Genomic DNA, 19408 nt, shown 5'->3' on the forward strand with positions numbered 1-19408 from the left:
TGGAGCTACAAATGTATATAATTTTCTCCTCTTATAATTAGAAAAGAAATGATTTTTAAAAACTCCAGTGAAGGAGAAAGCTTATCATTCTCTTTCCATAATTTCTGAAAAAATGTCTTTACAAACCACAGATTACAAATTCATTCAATTCCTTTCATTAGCAATAGTCTAAAGTGATGGGCTTTGGTTTCTACAGCTTCGGTTTTATTTTCTAGATGGTGGTGGACAGTGTTAGGGCAGGTGTCATTTCTGTGGTGTACGAACACAGTGGCATGACCTTGGAGAGCCTGCTGTATCTCACAGATAAAGCCCTGGGTGGGCAAAAAGCACACAGCATGGGAATATTCAGCGATGGAGATAGCAGGGAAATCAATTTACTCCAAGGTAAGATGGGGCTGGAATAAACAACCCACTTTACACTGGTGTGGTATTTGTCCCAGGCAGTGTATGACCTTCAGAGTACCATTGAAATTCCAATTTGTTAAGAAGGTTGATAACCCAGCTCAGAGCAATCAGGCAGGAGTTCTATTCAGGCCTTCCACTGATTTAATGAGGCCCACCCATACTAGGGAATTTGCTTTACTCAGTCTATCTATTCAGATGTTAATGTCACCCCAAATCACCCTCACAAACACACCCAGATTAATGCTTGACCAAATTTCTGGGGGAAGTGACAGGTAAAATTAACCATTACACCATTAAACAACTCCCTTTTCCCCCTCCCCCGGGCATTACTATCCAACTTCCTGTTCCTATGCGTGTGACTATTTTAGATAGCTCATATAACTGGAATCATACAGCATATGACTTTTTATGACTGGCTATTTCATTTAACATAATGTCCTCAAGGTTCATCCATATTTTAGCATGTAACCAGCTTTTCTTCCCTTTTTAAAGGCTGAATAATATTCTACTATACCTATATACCACATTTTGTTTATTCTTGCATTGATGAACACTTGGGTTGCTTCCACCTCTTGGCTATAGGGAATAGTGCTGTTAAGAATATAAGTACGAAAATATATCTTAGAGATCCTGTTTTTAATTCCTTTATATATACCCAGAAGTACAATTTGTTGGATTATATGGTAGTTTTATTTTTTTATTTAATTTAATTTTTTAAATGGGTACAGATTTTACTTTGTTTTATTTTATTTTTTTCAATTTTTTTTATTAAGGTATTATATGTGTACATATCTTACCATTGGCCCCCCCCCCACTCCCATAATATGGTAGTTTTATTTTTAATTTTTTGAGAAAACATTATGCTGTTTTTCATAGTGGCTACACTGCTTTACAATCCCATCATCAGTGCACAAGGGTTTGAATTTCTTTACATCCTCACCAACACTTGTTATTTTCTGTGGGTTTTTTTTATTGTTTTTTTTTTCTTCATAGTAGCCATCCTAATGGGAATGAGATAATATCTATTGTGGCTTTGATTTGCATTTCTCTGATGATGTTGAGCATCTTTTCATATGCTTGTTGATCATTTGTATATCTTCTTTAGAGAAATGTCTATTCAAGCCTTTGCCCATTTTTTAATTTGGTTCTTTGATTTTTTGTTATTGAGTTGTAGGCATTCATAAACAGTCTGAATATTAACCTCTTATCAGATATATAACTTGCAAATATTTTCTCCCATTTTGTAAGTTACCTTTTACTCTGTTGATTATATCACTTGATGAACAAAAGTTTTAAGTTTGATGAAAGTTAAGCAGTTTTAATAATAGCAAATACCAAGACCTATACATTGGTGTGCACTCACAACATTCATTATACTTCCAATGGCTATGCACCAAGGAAAGGATTGGCTGATATCATTAACTTGTTATGGGCCATCTTTTAAAAACTTTAATGGTTACCCTTTTTTGGGGGGAAGGAGATGATAAATGTTTTAGAAATAAACTTTTAGTTTCTATTCTCCCTCATACTATAACTTGCATCCTTCCTTGTTTATACCTAAAATAGAATTGTTTTGAAGTTTTGCTAACTTGGAATCTTCCATCTTTGTGGGATGAGGGAAGAGAGATGGCCAAGGATCCAGCTGGCAGGGATCTCACTAGATGGCAGAGTGAGTCCCTGAATCACCCATCAAACTGCCATCTCTGCGGCTGGAACTCTACAACTTGGAATAGTTTCAGTGAATTTTATTATTAGCAAAAACTAACTGCTTTTGGATCAGTTTCGCCTTATTTTTGGCTTTTCTTGTTTAGTTTACCTGTGCCTGAAGCAAGTTGTGTTCCACATTAAATTTTTACATCCCCAAAAGTAGAGCACAGCTGCTATTTGGCGTTTAAATTTATGATTAATTACATGGTGGCTCCTCTCTAAATGGTGTACACTGTGGTAGTTGGTTCACCTCCTATGTAGCAAAAGAGCCTGGTGGGGCTTCCTGATCTGAGCTTTTTTGTTCTCCGAAGAGAAAAGGTTCCGAACTCTGCCTTTTCTTTATTTTCTTTTATTAAAGCAATAGTAACAATAACAAAACTACCTCAGAAAACTAAAGTTTCCTTCTATATAACTGTGGTGTTTTCCCAAATGCTTTTGCCTTAACAACAGAATGAAATCTCTTAGTCCAGTCACCTGAAGAGGACCTTTTCTTATGTATTTAGACGTCAGGATTCCTGTGACTGACTTGATTTGCATTATGTTTCTGGGGCTCAGGAATGCAGAGTCTCCAGAACTGGTTCAGAAATGGGTCCAGACACACTCACTTTAGCTGAGTCATCACACAGATTCCCAGGGAGGGGGCTCCACCTCGGGGAGCATTACTTTTGCTTGGAACAATTTATTTTTTTTTAATTATGTTTTTAAATCCTCACCTGAGGATATTTTTCCATTGACTTCTAGAGAGAGTGGAAAAGAGAGGGAAAGACAGAGAGAAATATAAATATGAGAGAAACACATTGATTGGTTGCCTCCTGCATGTGTCCCAACCAGAGTCCGGGCCAGGGAGGAGCCTGCAACCAAGGTACGTGTCCTTGACCGAAATCGAACTCAAGACCCTTGGGTCCACAGGCCAATGCTCTATTCTATTCATTGAGCCAAACTGGCTAGGGCTGAACAATTTTATTTTTTGATTGACAACTGTGGGAAACATTTCTATTGGAACTTGGTTGTAAAATTCCAGGACTTGACTGGCCATCCATTCTTAACCCTGTTGTGAGCCTGGTAACTCACACTGCTCCACAGCGGAGGCAGAAACACAACATCCTAAACTAAGTGCACAGTGTCCAATAAATCCAGAATGTGAAGGAGACCAGGCCACGCGGAAGTCCAGCAGCACCTTTGGTGGCCTTAACATGGCATGGCGTTGAAGCAGAGGTGCCATACGGATCTTGGTCTTAGGAGCAGAGGGTGGCTTTTTGAATTGTGGTTCCATTTTCACAAACTGCTGAGAGTTCCTTTCTGTTCATGATAGTGTTACAAATTGATGTGACTTTTCAATTTTTTCCCCTCAGGCTATAAAATTGGTATTAAAAATTTATTGAGGCCTGATGTGAGAGACTTCTGGGAGAAATTAGGAAGCTTCGTGGCCCCCGAAGAAGAAGGGGGTCACGTGGACCTCTTCGTACCACTGGGAGCATCAGGTCAGTTTTGAAAGGTCGTGGTCATGCCTACTTTATGATGATGTTTGGTGAATTTGTGACATACCCTCAGTTCAAATGGTTCTGTCACACTTACTCTTTATTTCTTTTTTGCTTTATACTTCATATACTCGGGGATGTAGAGGAAATGGGCATTGGGGTTAGTAGTCAGAGTAACCTGTCCCTGTAGAAATATAGCCAGTAGTGACAAGAGCCAGCCAGGAACATTATTTCTGTTTCTTCTGGAAAACACAGTAAGATCAGCATGCACAGCATAGGGGAAAGGGCCTGACCAGCACAGGAACCATAACTGGTCAATCTGAGAAAGCTTTCCCTGCTGGGTCTGAACCTGGGATGCGTGAGCCTGAACTTGGTGACAAGGACCTGGACTGGAACCCCACTCAGGGCACTTCAGCTGTGTAGCCTTAGGCAAGTTTGCGAACCTCTATTTCCTCCTATGAGTGTTAGGGTAGTAGCATCTTACCTTATAGGACTTGTGAGTACCCAAATAACAAAAACTCCAATTACACAAATACATAACGATATAAATACCTACTATTAGAACACTAGAAACAGCAAAGTGCTTTGTGAAGGTGAGTGTGGTTGCTGATATAAGTTTAAGTGCCTACTTATCTAGTATCAAAGTTGATTTCAGTACTTGAAGGGAAATTTCGAAACATAAAATCAAATTTACTTTTGGGTTATCTGTTAAATAAAAGCTCTGCATTCATGGGCACTGCGTTTGTTTATTTACCAAGCAGAACAGGGGAGAGGGAGTGTGAAATTAAATTTTTTCATACTGTTTCTTATTACCCATTCTTTAGAGAACTGTTGTGTTTTTAAAGTTCTTAATTTTCAAATTTCACTGCCAAGCTTCAACCAGGGGAAAGGATAAAAACCAAAGGATGGGAAGGGGTTTTAAAAAAACGAAATACAAGTTATTGTACAAAATTTTTACAGTTATCAGAATTATATAATCTCAACTATGCATAGAAAAATCTATGCGGAAATGTAGCAAAATATTAATAGAATCTATATATTTTCTTTTATCTTATTTGCCTATACTTTCTGTAATAAACTAGTATTACCTTCTTTTATAATGAGAACAAAGCCAATTTTCTCATTTGAGTAGAAGGAGAAAAAAAGGATGCAGGAAAGTATAATATTGAAAGGCAGACAACAAATGCAAAAGAGGAAAAGAACAATAGTTTTGTGACATGAAAACTGTCTCAAATGAAATTTAATGGCACTCAAACACTAGATTTTCCATCACTATTCTGGGCCCTAAAACCATCCCTAAACTTCTTGTCAAATGTAATTTCCACTTGGATGAACCATTAAGATCCTGGTTCAATCAGAAGACCCTGGCTTCTCAGTCCAAAAATCTCTTTCCCACCACCTCAAGCATCACTCTTGAGCTTGTCATCCCTGGCAGCTGTGTCACCTGTGATATCTTGGATTTCAAGCATATGTCTCTCTGAGTCCCACTTCCAAATCATGTGCCAAGTATTCCCACTCTTTATCGATTTTTTGCCTGAAGACCTCCAATCCACACTCCCACATTTTCACTCTCCATCACTATGCTTCCATGCTTGGTTTCTTCCTTGTTAAACTTGGATTTAATGGTTTATTGTCACATTACTCTCTTGCAAAGACACTGAACCTCTTTGTCTTTTTCCTGGCGAAATCCCCACCATTTGGCTAAATCCCAGTACTGGTTAAAAACAGCCATCTGTAAAATCTATGCCTGCCTGCACTAAGACAGCTGAAGATTGTTGGAAAAAGGAACACAACTGTTCATATAGATCTAACTTTATTTAATGGCATAAATATCCAATGGGATTGCTGCCCTGAAAAGCAATCCTACCACATTTCCTGGTAAATTCATTTTTCTACTCTTTGAGGTGACTATTTATTACATCCCTTCTCCTCCCTAGTCAAGCTTTCCAACAATGCTCTCTCAGCTGCTGACCTCACCTTTGACTTCCCTAAGAAAACTCCCTAATTTCCCTCCCAACACCAAATCCACCACCTACTTCCCTCTTACCTTCATTCTCTGTCTTCCCTTCTGTTGACGATGGAATAAGCACTCCTGTTCATATCAAAGTTCGACTGCTCCATTTAGACTCTGTATCCCACCGCCTTTCACCTTCTGACTTCACTTCCATGCTTCGATCTTCTCGTGTAGCCTCAATTCTCTGTCTTTATTAGATCATTCATATTAAATCAGGAACACCTGTAGTAGCTCCTGTTCTCCCCCCGCCCCCCGAAAAAAAAGGAAGGAGAGATCATAAACTTTTCCTCACCACATTTTGAATTGACTATACCAGTGGTTCTCAAACTTTAATGTGTTTTTTAACCTTTTAAAGGTCTTGTTAAAATACACATTGCTGGGCCCCACCCTAGCATGTCTGATTCTGTAGGTCTGGGACGGGGCCTGAGAATTTTCGTTTCTAACATGTTCCCAGGTGCTGCTGCTGCTGCTGCTGCTGCTGCTGATCCAAGGGCCACACTTTGAGAACCACTGTTCTATGCTGACTGCCTCTACCTTCCTCACCTGTCATTCGCTCCTCGAGCTCCTACAAGTGGTCTCTCTATCTCTCCTGAAATTGCTTTAGAAAGAAAATAAATGACTTCCACATGCCCAAATCCAGTGGCCCCTTCTCCATCCTCACTTTGCTTTGACTTCTCAGCAGCACTTGATGCAGATGGACATTCCTGAAACTCTCCTTCTCTTGATTTCCCTAATACCACACTCTCCTTGTTGTCCCCCTGCCTGCCTCAGCCACACCTTCTTCTCATTCTCCTCTGTTGGCTTCTCCTCCTCAGCAAGACCCTTAAATGTGCCCAGGCTGGATCTGGGCTCTCCTTTTCCATGACTACACCTGTTTCCTAGGCAGTCTCATCTAGTCCCAAGACTCTAAATTCAGTATATATGCTGAACATTACAAATACATGCTTCCAGCTCTGATATCTCTGAGCTGCAGACTCATATCTAGCTCCCACTTGACATCTTCATATTGTGCATTTCTACTAGCTTCTCAAAGTTAACACATCTAAAACAAACTCTTGGTTGCCTGTTTAGCACCAGACCTCCTCCTCCCCAGGATTCCTCAGTTAAGATGTTGTCATTCACCCAGTTACCCAAACACCTAAATTTCATTTTTTGGGAGCATTGTTAAAATTTTAAAACAGCTTCATTAAGGTATAATTGATATACAATATTTAAATGTACAATTAGATAAATTTTGACATGTGTAATATACCCTGTAAAACCATAAAGCAATCAAGATAATGAGCATACTTCAATCTATACAGGTGACTGAAGGAGTGAAATTAATGCTGTTCTAAACTTTGACCACTGTATCCATTCTGTGTTTAACAGTTTTAAATCTGTCCCTTTACAATGAGACTTCTCCCTGGTGTCACGCTATTTTAGAAAATACATGCGGACTTTCTGTCTGTGGCCTGAGTATTCCAGATTGAAAATAAGCCCCAGGTCAGACCCCGTGCCCTCTTTTCCACCCTGTTGTGCAGTCCACGTGAATGAAGTGTTTGGACTTCAGCTCTGAGGGGTGAACTGTAACGTGCTGATAAACTATTCCACGAGGGATCTGAATTGAGAACAAGAACTGCTATGGCTTTTCCTGGCCAGCTCATTAGTGCTTTTCAGTAACACTTAACTGTTCCCTGGCAAAACCTGTGAGGAAACTAATGAAAGTGTTTTTGTGCAGAGGCAGGAATAGAAGTTCTTTCTCAGCTGTCTCAACTAACCGGCACGCTCTTTACTGCCCCCGCTGGGATTGCAACTGGCTCTTACCAACACAGTAAGTGTATATGGGGGCGGACCAGCGTGCCCACGCCCTAACTCGGGGATCACCAAAGATGAAGCACCGCTGAAGGACACTGGTTCTGGCTGAAGCCAACGACTGTCTTGAATTCCTTCTCTGAAACTGTCATTTCCCAGCACTCAGTCATTTGCTTAGAAGGGGATTATTTTTTGCAAATATTTGCTTCAAGCCATCATTTGTAAAACTCAGTTGAAAACATCATCTTTAACAGTTAAACAAGCATGTTTAGTTGCTGATCTAGATAAATAACAAGTACAAAGAATAGTTTTTTTAGTAAATATAATTAATATGGTTTCATTTGAAAAAAATGAACGAAGAGATGATTAAGAAGGGGCTTGCTCAAGTTTCATTGGTGTAACATTATCTGAGAGGAAAAACAGTCAATGATATTATACAGAAAAATGTGTGTGTGATGTCCATTTAGATATGAAAGCTGGAGATACTGGATCAAAACATAACATTGGCTGACCAAGAGGAGAACCAAATTGCTTCGTTTGCTCATCATTCTCCCCTTTAACACTCCCAGCCTCTTATCAAAGAAGGTTAGGGGTGATGCAGAAACTCTATATAAAGCATTCGTTCTTGGTCCCAAATGCCAGGGGCCTTTGAAGACGGGAAAGCTGCCATAATTGGGGAACTTGTACGGGAAATGATGTAACAGAAAGCACATTGACTTAGTAGAGTTTTGTAACAGAAGTCACTTGTTAACTGTAGTTTATATTATGATAACATATTTGGCCCCGGAGAGAGAGGAATCTGCCTAGCAGAGCAGAGCAGGGTGCAGACACTCGTTCACAGAACAAGTTTTCTTCTTTTCTGCTCCTCTGTCTCCTCTTCCTCCTGTTCATCTTCTTTCCCCTACTATTCCTATTCTCCGTCTAGAACCGTGGTCGGCAAACTGCGGCTCGCGAGCCACATGCGGCTCTTTGGCCCCTTGAGTGTGGCTCTTCCACAAAATACCACGGCCTGGGCGAGTCTATTTTGAAGAAGTGGCGTTAGAAGAAGTTTAAGTTTAAAAAATTTGGCTCTCAAAAGAAATTTCAATCGTTGTACTGTTGATATTTGGCTCTGTTGACTAATGAGTTTGCCAACCACTGGCCTAGAAGAACTGTTATATAGATTTTTCACATGTTTAGCAATAAACATAATGGGAGGAGAGTCAAACAAGTCTATTCAGGAAAGAAAATCAAATTTAACATGGCACTGTGTCCTTCAGTAACTGGTTTTCAAGGAGAGAAACATGCATAAGCACCCACTAGAGTCGTGCAGAGATATAGAGAGAGATAGCAGCTTGTAAGAAAGATACAGGGTTGGCTATGACACGGAGGACTTTGGATGGCATGATGGGGAAGCCAGGCAGAGTGGATTTCCCTGTATTTTCATTTTGAGGATATAAACATAAAACAGTATATTCTTACTTAGATGCCTGCTTCACTTCCCGATGCACAAATCCAGCAGCTATTTAATTTTTAATGTCAAACATAATGACAACCTTATCTATCAAAGAATAGGTAGGTATTTGCTATTATTCATTGTAGTCTTTTTGAGTTTCTAATTTTATCTCTGAAAGCAGACTATCTTAGTTTTGTAATGAGAAAGGATAATAAGCTTGATATAAATACAGTTACAAACAAGAAGTAGAATTGTTTCACCCAAGCTTACGCCTGCAATAATAAACCGAGAAAATAATGTCAGTTCTCAGTGACTGGCTGGGACAACAGCAGGACAGGGCGCCCCCCTCCATCTACCTCAGCGAATCAAAGCTGCAGGCGTGGTGCAGCCTCGCGGACTTCCTGGAAGACACCTTGAAGGCGGTGCGGAAACAGTTCAGACCTCTCTCCAGGGAGCTGCAGAAGAACGTCAGTGGTCGGATAATAGGTGAGGGCTCTTGCTACTCCTGTTGCAGATGTTTAGTTGACTCCTAAACATCTTCAGTACTACTTTATTCCGTTTGTTTTTCCTATCATCCTTCAAATATAACAAATACCCACTAAGAATAAATATTAAATATTATTTACTAAGTATTAAATAGTATTTAATAAACATTAAATATTATTTAACAAACATTAAATATTCTCTAATAAACATAAATAAATATTAAACCTTACTTAATAAATATTAAATATAAAGATGAATAGTTATAGTCATCTTCAAAATGCTGAAGCTAGTTCCTGGTTTCAAATTTTACCATGTTATTAATCCTGTGTCAGTCAATTATTTACCTAGCCAGGGGTCCTCAAACTACGGCCCGCGGGCCACATGCGGCCCGCCGAGAACATTTATCCGGCAGCCGACTCGTCCCGGGCCCGCAGTGCGCGTGTGTGGAATGTGCGCCGCACGCTCCGACTCCCTCCAACGGTCTGAGGGACAGTGAACTGGCCCCCTGTTTAAAAAGTTTGAGGACCTCTGATAGACAAAATTTGCTATTTGCTCAGCCATGGAACTCTGTCCTTTTCCCATTGCTATTTGCTCTCAAAGCTAAGCAACTCTTAAACCACAGTACCCATTACTTAAATTGTTCTGCAATTGTGTTCTATTTATTTTTTTTTACTTAAAATGTATAATTGGGTGATGGATTCCATGGCCTTCTGTGGAACCTATTGGGCATTATTGAATCTCTCATTTATGTCCCATATCCATGATCAAATTATCACAATAGAGGCCTTTGGAAACAATGTCCTATGTCAACTGGATCTTTACCTAAATCAGTGGTCGGCAAACTGTGGCTCGCGAGCCACATGCGGCTCTTTGGCCCCTTGAGTGTGGCTCTTCCACAAAATACCATGGCCTGGGCAAGTCTATTTTGAAGAAGTGGCGTTAGAAGAAGTTTAAGTTTAAAAAATTTGGCTCTCAAAAGAAATCTCTATCGTTGTACTGTTGACTAATGAGTTTGCTGACCACTGACCTAAATCAATTCATTCTTTAAATAACCTTTTAAAAATATTTTTTATTGTTTTCAGAGAGGAAGGGAGAGGGAGAGGTAGAAACATTAATGATGAGAATCATTTATCGGCTGCCTCCTGCATGCCCCCTACTAGGGGATCAAGCCCACAACCTGGGCATGTGCCCTGACCAGGAATCGAACCGTGATCTCCTGGTTCATAGGTCGATGCTCAACCACTGAGCCACGCCGGCTGGGCAAAATCAGTCCATTCTCTGAAATACTTTTTCATCATCTGGGTAAATGAATTTTCCCTCCATCTTTACCTATTCGGCTTTCCCCTAACTCTTCCCACCTGACTAAATAAAACACCCTATAAATCAAGTCTTAGATATATATATATATATCTCCTTATTTTCTTTCTTCCTTTCCCCAGCACTCCTTCTTATTTAACATCTATTTATACAGTTACTGTCTATGCAAGAGAAGGAAACACAAGTAAGTATGCAGATACTTTATGTCAATATATAACATATTGTCAGTATATATCTTTACATAAATGCCTCCAAAACAGGGCTTTGTCTTCCTGGTTTTAACTCTATCACATTTAGTAGATGTTCAACCAATATTTTCAAATAGTTATTAAATAATAAATAGGGAGAAATTATTTTTCCTGGTATTTCCTTGATATAAAAACTATACATAAAAGTAGAAAGATTACCTCTTCAAAGATAGACTTTTTGATGATATATGTAAGCAATAAGAAGTAGAATAGAAGGTAATTCTTTTCATATAAATTCAAGTTGTCTAAAATATTTTTTAAATGTAAAAGATATCTCTGTATGTATGTTAGTATATTATTTTCTGTGTGCTTAAAATCTTTATGTATTTGAGCGCAAAGATAAAGGGGAGTGTGAAGGAATCTTTGGGGGGATTACGATTCTACAATTTAAATTTATTCCTGGCTGGTGTGGCTCAGTGATTGAGTGTTGACCTATGAATCAGGAGGTCACAGTTCAATTCCAGGTCAGGGCACATGCCTGGGTTGCAGGCTTGTTCCCCAGTGGGGCGCCCACAGAAGGCAGGCAATCAATGATTCTCTCTCACATGGTTGTTTCTATCTCTCCCTCTTCCTTTCTCTCTGAAATCAATAAAAACATTTTTAAACTTACAAGGTTCATTTTCATGTGTTCTCTCCTTATTGTTCAATTTATAGATTTTATTCAAGATCAGCTTTGTCAGAGTGGGTACTTTTTATGGGCTGGACATTTAGTTGCTATTACTTGTTTTATATTTTATCATGGAAGATAATCCTCATGGCATAATAGAATTTTAACTTTTATTCTTTGCATTTTTATCCACTAAAAAGCAACTGCGAGGACTGAGTTGTGTTCTTCTTGATCACATCTCTTACATAAATTAATTACAGTGCATATGGCTTTATATTTACAGGACAGTTTATGTTTGACACCATGAGTATGACTAACATTCTGAATAACCAAGAAATTGCACAAGCTCTGGCAGATGGATTGGCGGAGCTTTCAAAAGAAAATCCTGTAAGTATATATATTTTTTAAAGAAAGCACACTACAAAAACCCTAACACTTAAATAAATTTTTAGTTTGTGTTTATTTATCGTTTAATTTGCATATCCACCCAGGGGTGCAATTCCTTAGAAAAATTACACCCGTTTGTAAAAACAGCTACTGAGAGATTCTGGGCCCAAGATCTATTAGGTACACAAAATAGGCAAATAGTAAAATCTGGGTTATTTACAAGTTGACTCCGTGGTGCACTGTTTTCTGTCTTGTGATTAATTTCAGTCAGAAGTGACTTATTTAAAAAACACATGAGTGGCTTTATATTTCACATAAACATTAGTCAATAGTTAAAACAATTAAGTGTATGAAAGGGTAAAAAGGCTAGATACGAAGGAAAGCGAACACAAAGGAACAGATCTTCCAAGCGACAGGAAAGTGCAATAAGCAGCCTGGCCGGGGAGGTGGAGAACAGGGTGGGGACTAGGATGACATTAACACACCGGATGCTCTTTTCAAAGGAGACAGTCTCAGATCCTTCTCTTCCACTGCAGTAAATCAGCTTCCTGGGTAGATTTAATGTTGTCTTTGCATATGTTTTCCTTATCTCTCATGCGTCTGTTTTGGTTTCACCTTGGCTTCCTGGGTAGCCACCAGGTGTCCCCAGGTTAGCTGTCCAGCGCGGAGTCTGAGAGGCTGCAGGCGGCCATGATTTGCCTCCTCTGCAGTCTCAGTTCCCAGCACTCTAACCACCCCAGGGGCAGCCCAGTGCTGAAGGCCCTGGTGAGCTTTGTCGATAAAATGATCAGGGATAGTCACAGGGATAACCCTGAGGCTTTGAGAGATCCTGCACTGTCTCCCGAAATACCAACAACTTACTAAATGCGTTTGGTGTAGGTTCAGTGTACTTATTATTTAAAAGTAACTTGGTATGATATCATTTCGATGGTGCTCAAACTATAGCCTGAGAGGGAACCAAACTTGAGTGTTTTTCCCAGTAATTCAGCTGCTGTAGCCCCTCTCTCAAGTCTTCTTTCTCCTGAAAGACAAGATCCCTCCTGTCCCCTTCCTCATCTGGCCAAGAGGCTGGTAGGGGCCACTTTGGTTCTGACGATATTGAGACCCATATCATGAGACCTTGGCAACCTAACTGAATGTGACAACTGGTTGAGAACCAACAGTATACATGGTAACTGGAATATGTGATGAACTCAGAAATCCCATTTACTGACTCTACGTGAATAATCGTTTTCTGGACTTACACATTACAAAAGCTGAAAACGCTACTAAAAAAATCTATCCTCTTTTTTACTGCACTTTTGTTGACCTATATTTCCAATGAATGCATTAAATATGAATTTTGGGGGGCTGGGGTGTGGATTTTTCAGGACAAACCTCTGGAATTTTTGTCATATTTTCTGTTGAAGAAATGTAGTGAAAAGAGCAAAGATTTGGAAGAAAACGTTATTCTGACAAAATCTGACCCAAAGGCAACCTTCAATTTATTCATGAAGGTAAAGTTATTGCTGCATTTTTATGCCATTGCTTCGCTGTAGAGTTAGACACATGTGCTTGAGAAATTCATAGACAATAATGATAATTATTGTCTTCCAATTGGTCATTTCCTCTAAGAACTTTATTTTCTTGAAAAGGTATTTGTAGGATCATGAGTGACATTTAAGCCACTTACTAGTATAAGCATCAGCTGCACCACGTTGACTGGAATACGCTCTGGTCATGGAGGAAAAGTCGGACATTTGCATTTTGCCTCTTTTTCAGTTGAGTCCCGAGATAACATAAAGATATTTTTTTTTCATTTGCAGCCCAGGACAGTTTGTGTGTGTGTGTGTGTGTGTGTGTGTGTGTGAAACTAAGAATTGTTCTTCTTAGTTGAGATTCAATTTCATAACAGAAAAGTGGGTTTGAAGCTAGTACTTCAAGCAAAAAGTAATCATTCTGCCAGTACTATATTCAGAACCCATACTTTCTTGATTAAGTGAGATAATCAGGATTCAGAAAACACTGAAAATTGCATTGTCAGAGAGCTGATTTCTGTAAAAATGTCATTTTAGAACCATTTTATGCCCATAGAAAATCATCTACCTATCTTGCATGATCACAGGCTTGGGATACCAGCCCCAACACAAATCCCCCATGGAGCCTCGTAATGGGTGTAGACTTCTGGCATCTTAATAGAAGTCAGGTACCCCGTGCGCCTTTGACTGACAGGGGACAGAGCAGGGCTGAGGCGGAGGCCTGCCTGGACCATGTGGGACCCGCTGCCTGTGAGGAGCTTCTGAGCAGCAGGCTCACTCCCCCAGCTTCCGGGGAAAGGGAGCTGCCCGGAATTTACTTTCTCAAGCGCAATGCAGTGCAAAGGAAGCTAAAGGGTTTTATATTTTTCACATAACATTTGCTCTAAGAGAGGCATCGATTTTGTCCAGTGCCGATTCACTGACTCGGAACACCGTAGTTAGGGGCCACAGAGCCTCCTGTGGGCACAGCACCAACGTTCAGACCTGCCTCCCTGTAATCAAGTCTGCATTGAATCCTCAGGAAAGAAATGTTCTGGAAGACAATCCTCAGGACACAAAACCAAGTCTCGGCAAAAATGATCCAAATTTTGAGGTGCTGGTTCAGCTGGTAAGCCAATTATTACGTAATAAAAATTGTCCACTTGTTTTTCTCCTGAGGCACCCCCCTCCCCCAAAAAAACAATACACCCTACAACAACACTCAACCATTTTCGCCTTTATTCTGGTTAGTTCTTTTTTCTTGAAAGTTTTGAGAACAAAGTAAAAATATGTCAAGGGGGGAAAAGCTCCCAAATGTAATTGGGGGAATTCAGTCAGTAGCTTTTCCTTTTGTTTTTTTAAATTTTTATTTGTTTGTTAGTGAGAGAGAAGCATTGATGTGAGAGATATACATTGATTGGTTGCCCCCCACACATGTCCCAGGACTGGGGATCGAGCCTGCAACTGAGGTATGTGCCCTTAACCGGAATTGAACCTGGGACCCTTCAGTCCCAGGACCAATGCTCTATCCATTGAGCCAAACCAGTTAGGGCAGTAGTTTTTTTTTTTTTTTTAAATATTTCCTGGTCTGAAATGAAGTTGAGTCGAGGAGATGGAGGTATCACATCTTGGGAGCAAAAGCCACCTCTGCTACTCCATGCGTTTCTAACTAACACGACACAAGGACGGCAGTTAAAGGAACGGCGCAGGCACAAAAAGGTTTAGTCTATCTGACCCACCAATTCACGGTCTGACTTCAAACGCTGAGTAGCATCAGTATAGCGTTTAGGGCTTCGTCTCTCAGGCCAGAACGGTAGGGCTCAGAGGAGGCTGCAGTACAGCAGAGCCTTAGTCCGTCCTGCCCCAGTACACAGCTGTGCGTGCTGTTTTGCTTTTCTTCAACACATGTCCCCATTTACCATCCTATTTCATTCTGGAGATCCTCTAACATAGATATTAGTAACCACATTTTTGTAGATGAGGAACTAAAGTTCGAAAACTTAAATGACTTCTCTAAGGTAAAACAATTGGCAGACATTTGCCAACCATATCCAAGGACAGATGAAGTTAAGAGAATAAACCTCATTTTGGTACATGAGCACAAAGCTGATGAATATTCTATTGAGATTGTCCCCTAAATACCCAGCCTTTAAAACCTCCCAAAACAAAGGTCCTTGCGCATGCTCTCCCTCCCAGGAGCACACCCACGTTTCCTCCTGCCCCCTAACCTTCTTTCCCCACAGGCACGCATCTCCTAAAGTCTCAGGGACCCCTGAGGCTAGCAACCAGGACAGCAACTGGAAGCAGCAGTTCATCCCGGGAAACCCCCTGAGCCTGTCCCCAAGTCCCCTTTCCCCTCTGACTTCTTAGTGCGCCAAAGCAGCCCGCCGAGGCTCATTTCCCCCGCCCTTTCTGGTTTCACTGTCCCCAGCTTTAACAAACGTCCTCTAAAATTAAAAAACAACAGCAGCTGGCAGAAAGAAACTTGAATCCCATGGCCCTGACCTCAGCCCCGAGGCTGTTTTTCAGCGGACAACACCTGGGTGGGTACACCTCCTGCAGTGCAGGCAGCAGCCCTCACTGGCTGGGTGTCAGAGAGTATGACTGGGAAATAAATACCTGACAACAGTCAACAAAAAGTCTGACAACTGAAACCTTAAGTCAAAATCATTATAAATGTTGGATGGCCCCAATGAATAAAAAATATGCAAATACACATAAAAATATGATATGGGCTGCAAGCCAATCCTCAAGTGGGAAGCAGTTGTATTTTTTAACTCATTAGATAGATCTAAATAGGCATTATATACAGACTATGTGTTTGAAAGATAAAATCAACTAAGAATTGTGTGTTTATAGTATTGCAGAGAGTTTTCTAATTTTTCTCTTAAGTTACTTTTCCATTTTAATTTTAGTTCATAAACTTCAGGTTGACTTGTTTTGAGTGAACCTCGTGTGGCACTAGGCTTTACTCCTGTCGTTTTATTTGGGGCTTGGGGTATACTGAGGGCTGGAGGGGAAAGAGGAAATTGTGTTCTAAGAGTATTAAGTTCTAGGCTCAAATACAAGCCCACTAAATTTTTAAAATTAAAATATTATAATTGTTTTCTTTTGTAAAGGTGCTGCTCATTTTATAACTTTTAAAAAGTACAGATAAAAGGAAAAGAATTACCTATTCCCAGGAATGAAAACTAATTTCTCCAAATATAAACATAGCACACATAATAATAGGGTGTGGAATTTCTTTACACCAGTGTATGACTTTTCCCTCTGCATTAAGAAAATAAAACGACGTTGAAATATAGGAGGAAACAGGACATTTGGCAACCTAGCTACCCAGGGGAGATGGGTTCACAATTCCCAAGTTAGGTGCTTTTCCCTAAATACTGAAAGAAGAGCATGAGTTTCCATATTTCATAACGTGCCCAGGGGAAGTAAATTACTTGATAATGAGAGGGCTAGCCCATTTCAGGTCTCCTGTCTGCAGGATAATCAATAAAACACTACTGGGGGAAACACACACACAAATAAGAGTGGGCAACCCAAAGGCCTCCTCACCAACCACGGAGGCAGGATGCTGTCTTCTCATCACTGTACAGCCAGCAGCTAGCACAGGACACAACATGTATTCAAAGGACAGACTGAGGAAAGTAAAATCTCAATCTCAGGTTCCAAGAGTCAAGTCCCATCTCTACCACAGCATCACACTGGCCCGGTGTGAGGGGCTATTTGGCGATACTAGGGACAAGCGATGTTCAGCGAGGTCCTCCATAGTCCCCTATAAAGATTCCCTTCCACCCTGCACGTCACAGACCAGCCAGGGCCATCTCAGAGTGACTCCCCGACTGCTAGTACTTCCATTGCTCTGTCTCCCTCCGCTTTCAGGCTTTTTTTTTTTGGGGGGGGGGGGGCTGTACCCCTGGAAAGAATCACTATGCTTTCTCTGAGTTCTTAATGCTTTTCTACAGGAGAGAAAGCTCCAGAGGGACTGGGCTGCCAAGCGAACTAGAGTTGCAGGGGAACTCTTACAGAGTGAGAGAAAATACGTGCAGATGCTGGAAATTGTGAGAGATGTTTATGTCGCACCACTAAAAGCAGCGCTGTCCTCAAACAGAGCAATTCTGAGTGCTGCAAACCTCCAGATCATTTTCTCTGATATCCTGCAGGTTTTAAGTCTCAACAGGTAATTCCTGAATACGCATTTCCTGAAATACTCACTGTGCGGCGGGAGGAACCCACACTTACCTGCACAGAGGCTCAGGCAGTCTCTGCCTCTCCTGGGGACCCTGCTCGTTGCACAGAAGACAGAGAATTTTTGCCACTGGGCTGCAACCAGTAGTGATGATTCTCAGGGGCTGATCCCTGCCTCAGTTCAAACCCCTGGTACTAGGAGTGGAGGTCAGTGCCAGGCAGTTCTGTATTCAACATATTGTTCATGCAAAAGACAAGACAGTATGTTTAGTTGAGCAATGGGAAAGGGACCGAAGGATTTGAAGGGACTAAGTTACTAGGATACTTTGCTTAGAGAACCCATGGTCAGCTTAATAACAGTAGATGTTTTGAGTATGCCATAGGACACAGAGGAAGTGATCATTTGATCTGTGGTAAAGACAGACTAAGCTTGTGGTTCTCTGCCAGTAACCTTCCAGATCAAGCATGTCAAACTCAAAGACTAACACGGGCCAAATAAACAAGGTTTAAGTCTATGTGGGCCACAAAAAAACAAAAGCTTCAATTTTCATAGAAACGTGGGTTTATTTCGATAGAGACATGCTGAATACAAAAAACTGAAATAAATGAGTAACCGTTAACATAAAATAATAGAACATTTTAATAAAAATTAATATTTTTCTTGAACATTAACTTACCAGACACTGAATAACTGCACAAATTAATAAGTGTAACACAAATAAACCTATTTTTCTCATTCTCCACAAGTGAAATATTTCCTGTTGTGCACACCAAACAAGTCAGTACAAGACTAATGATGTGGCAATCGGCTGCTGAAATATTTGCTGCTTGTATTAGTGGAGAGAAATGGTGCGCCTGCGCGTAAGGCGCGTAAGGGAAATGAATGCAACACGATGATAGTAATCAGTCGTTAGCGAACGTTGTAGTTCGTTATTAAAATTATGTATAACAGGATATTGTAAAAATTAAGTTACGAAAATTTTATTAAAACGTTTCTTACATACCGTTATACTAGTATTGGCTGGGCCGCAAGTTTGGCATGGTTGTTCCAGATGACTGGGACAAGTTCCTTGCCTTCCCTCGACCCAACTCCTACAAAATAAAGAGGTTGAATGAGGCCTGTTCTGTTTTCAAGGCCTGTGATGGCTGAATGAAGGACAACCTTAGATCCACGGGGAAATGGCCTGAGGGAAGGTTATGGCCATTTCAAATGAATTGAGCACTCTGCTCTGGGGACTATAAGAAACCTTCTTGCCTGCCTGGCTGGCCATGTGGGAATGGGAGAGTCAGGGGCAGCCTATGGAGGCCAGCGTGGGGTTCTGCTTCAAGGGATTAAGGTGAGAAGGTGGGATCCCCCCACAGTCAACCTAGTTCCTTTCTTCCCAGCTCCTCTTGTCCTGTCGAATCTGTGTTAGCACAAAAGTATGTGACAAAAGCCCAGCCATAAATGAGTAGACTGAAGCAGGCTGCACTAATGACATCTGATTCATTTGTTAAGTTTATAGGTTATCACTGGCCAATATTTCATCTTCATGCTTTTCCCGTCTTGCAGGCAGTTTCTAGATAACCTGAGAGACAGACTACAGGAATGGGGCCCAGCTCACTGTGTGGGAGAAATATTCTTAAAGTTTGGAAGCCAGCTGAACACATATACCAATTTCTTCAACAATTACCCTGTTGTTCTGAAAACCATTGAAAAGGTAAATGATTGAGTTACCATCCAGGCATTTATGAGACCTGAACTTGAAAGGAAGTGTTGTGTGCAATCCAAAGAACTAAGACTAATGGGGCTTGGCTTCCAGACCCACGCCTCCAGGGTACTGTGCACGCTGAGGACGGGGAC

General features: G+C 40.7%; 1 protein-coding gene and 1 long non-coding RNA gene across 3 annotated transcripts in view; one reads left to right on the forward strand and one right to left on the reverse strand.

Annotated features, from left to right (window-relative positions):
* LOC307105355 overlaps positions 1 to 5740 on the reverse strand; it is a 46970-nt gene extending 41230 nt beyond the window's left edge. For both annotated transcript variants that reach the window (XR_013814016.1, XR_013814017.1), the window contains exon 1: positions 5638 to 5740. This is a non-coding gene — a long non-coding RNA (uncharacterized lncRNA). The remainder of the gene's footprint in view (positions 1 to 5637) is intronic.
* The window catches only part of ECT2L (epithelial cell transforming 2 like), a gene marked incomplete at both ends in the record, with an annotated part of 57262 nt that overhangs the window by 22890 nt on the left and 14964 nt on the right, over positions 1 to 19408 (forward strand). The window contains 8 exons of the mRNA XM_079781114.1: positions 216 to 384; positions 3465 to 3593; positions 7325 to 7417; positions 9137 to 9319; positions 11775 to 11878; positions 14417 to 14503; positions 17343 to 17557; positions 19118 to 19265. Coding sequence (XP_079637240.1) covers positions 216 to 384; positions 3465 to 3593; positions 7325 to 7417; positions 9137 to 9319; positions 11775 to 11878; positions 14417 to 14503; positions 17343 to 17557; positions 19118 to 19265 — 1128 coding nt within the window. The remainder of the gene's footprint in view (positions 1 to 215; positions 385 to 3464; positions 3594 to 7324; positions 7418 to 9136; positions 9320 to 11774; positions 11879 to 14416; positions 14504 to 17342; positions 17558 to 19117; positions 19266 to 19408) is intronic.

This window comes from Cnephaeus nilssonii, assembly GCF_951640355.1.
Source record: "Cnephaeus nilssonii genome assembly, chromosome: 9".
Lineage (NCBI taxonomy): Eukaryota > Metazoa > Chordata > Mammalia > Chiroptera > Vespertilionidae > Cnephaeus > Cnephaeus nilssonii.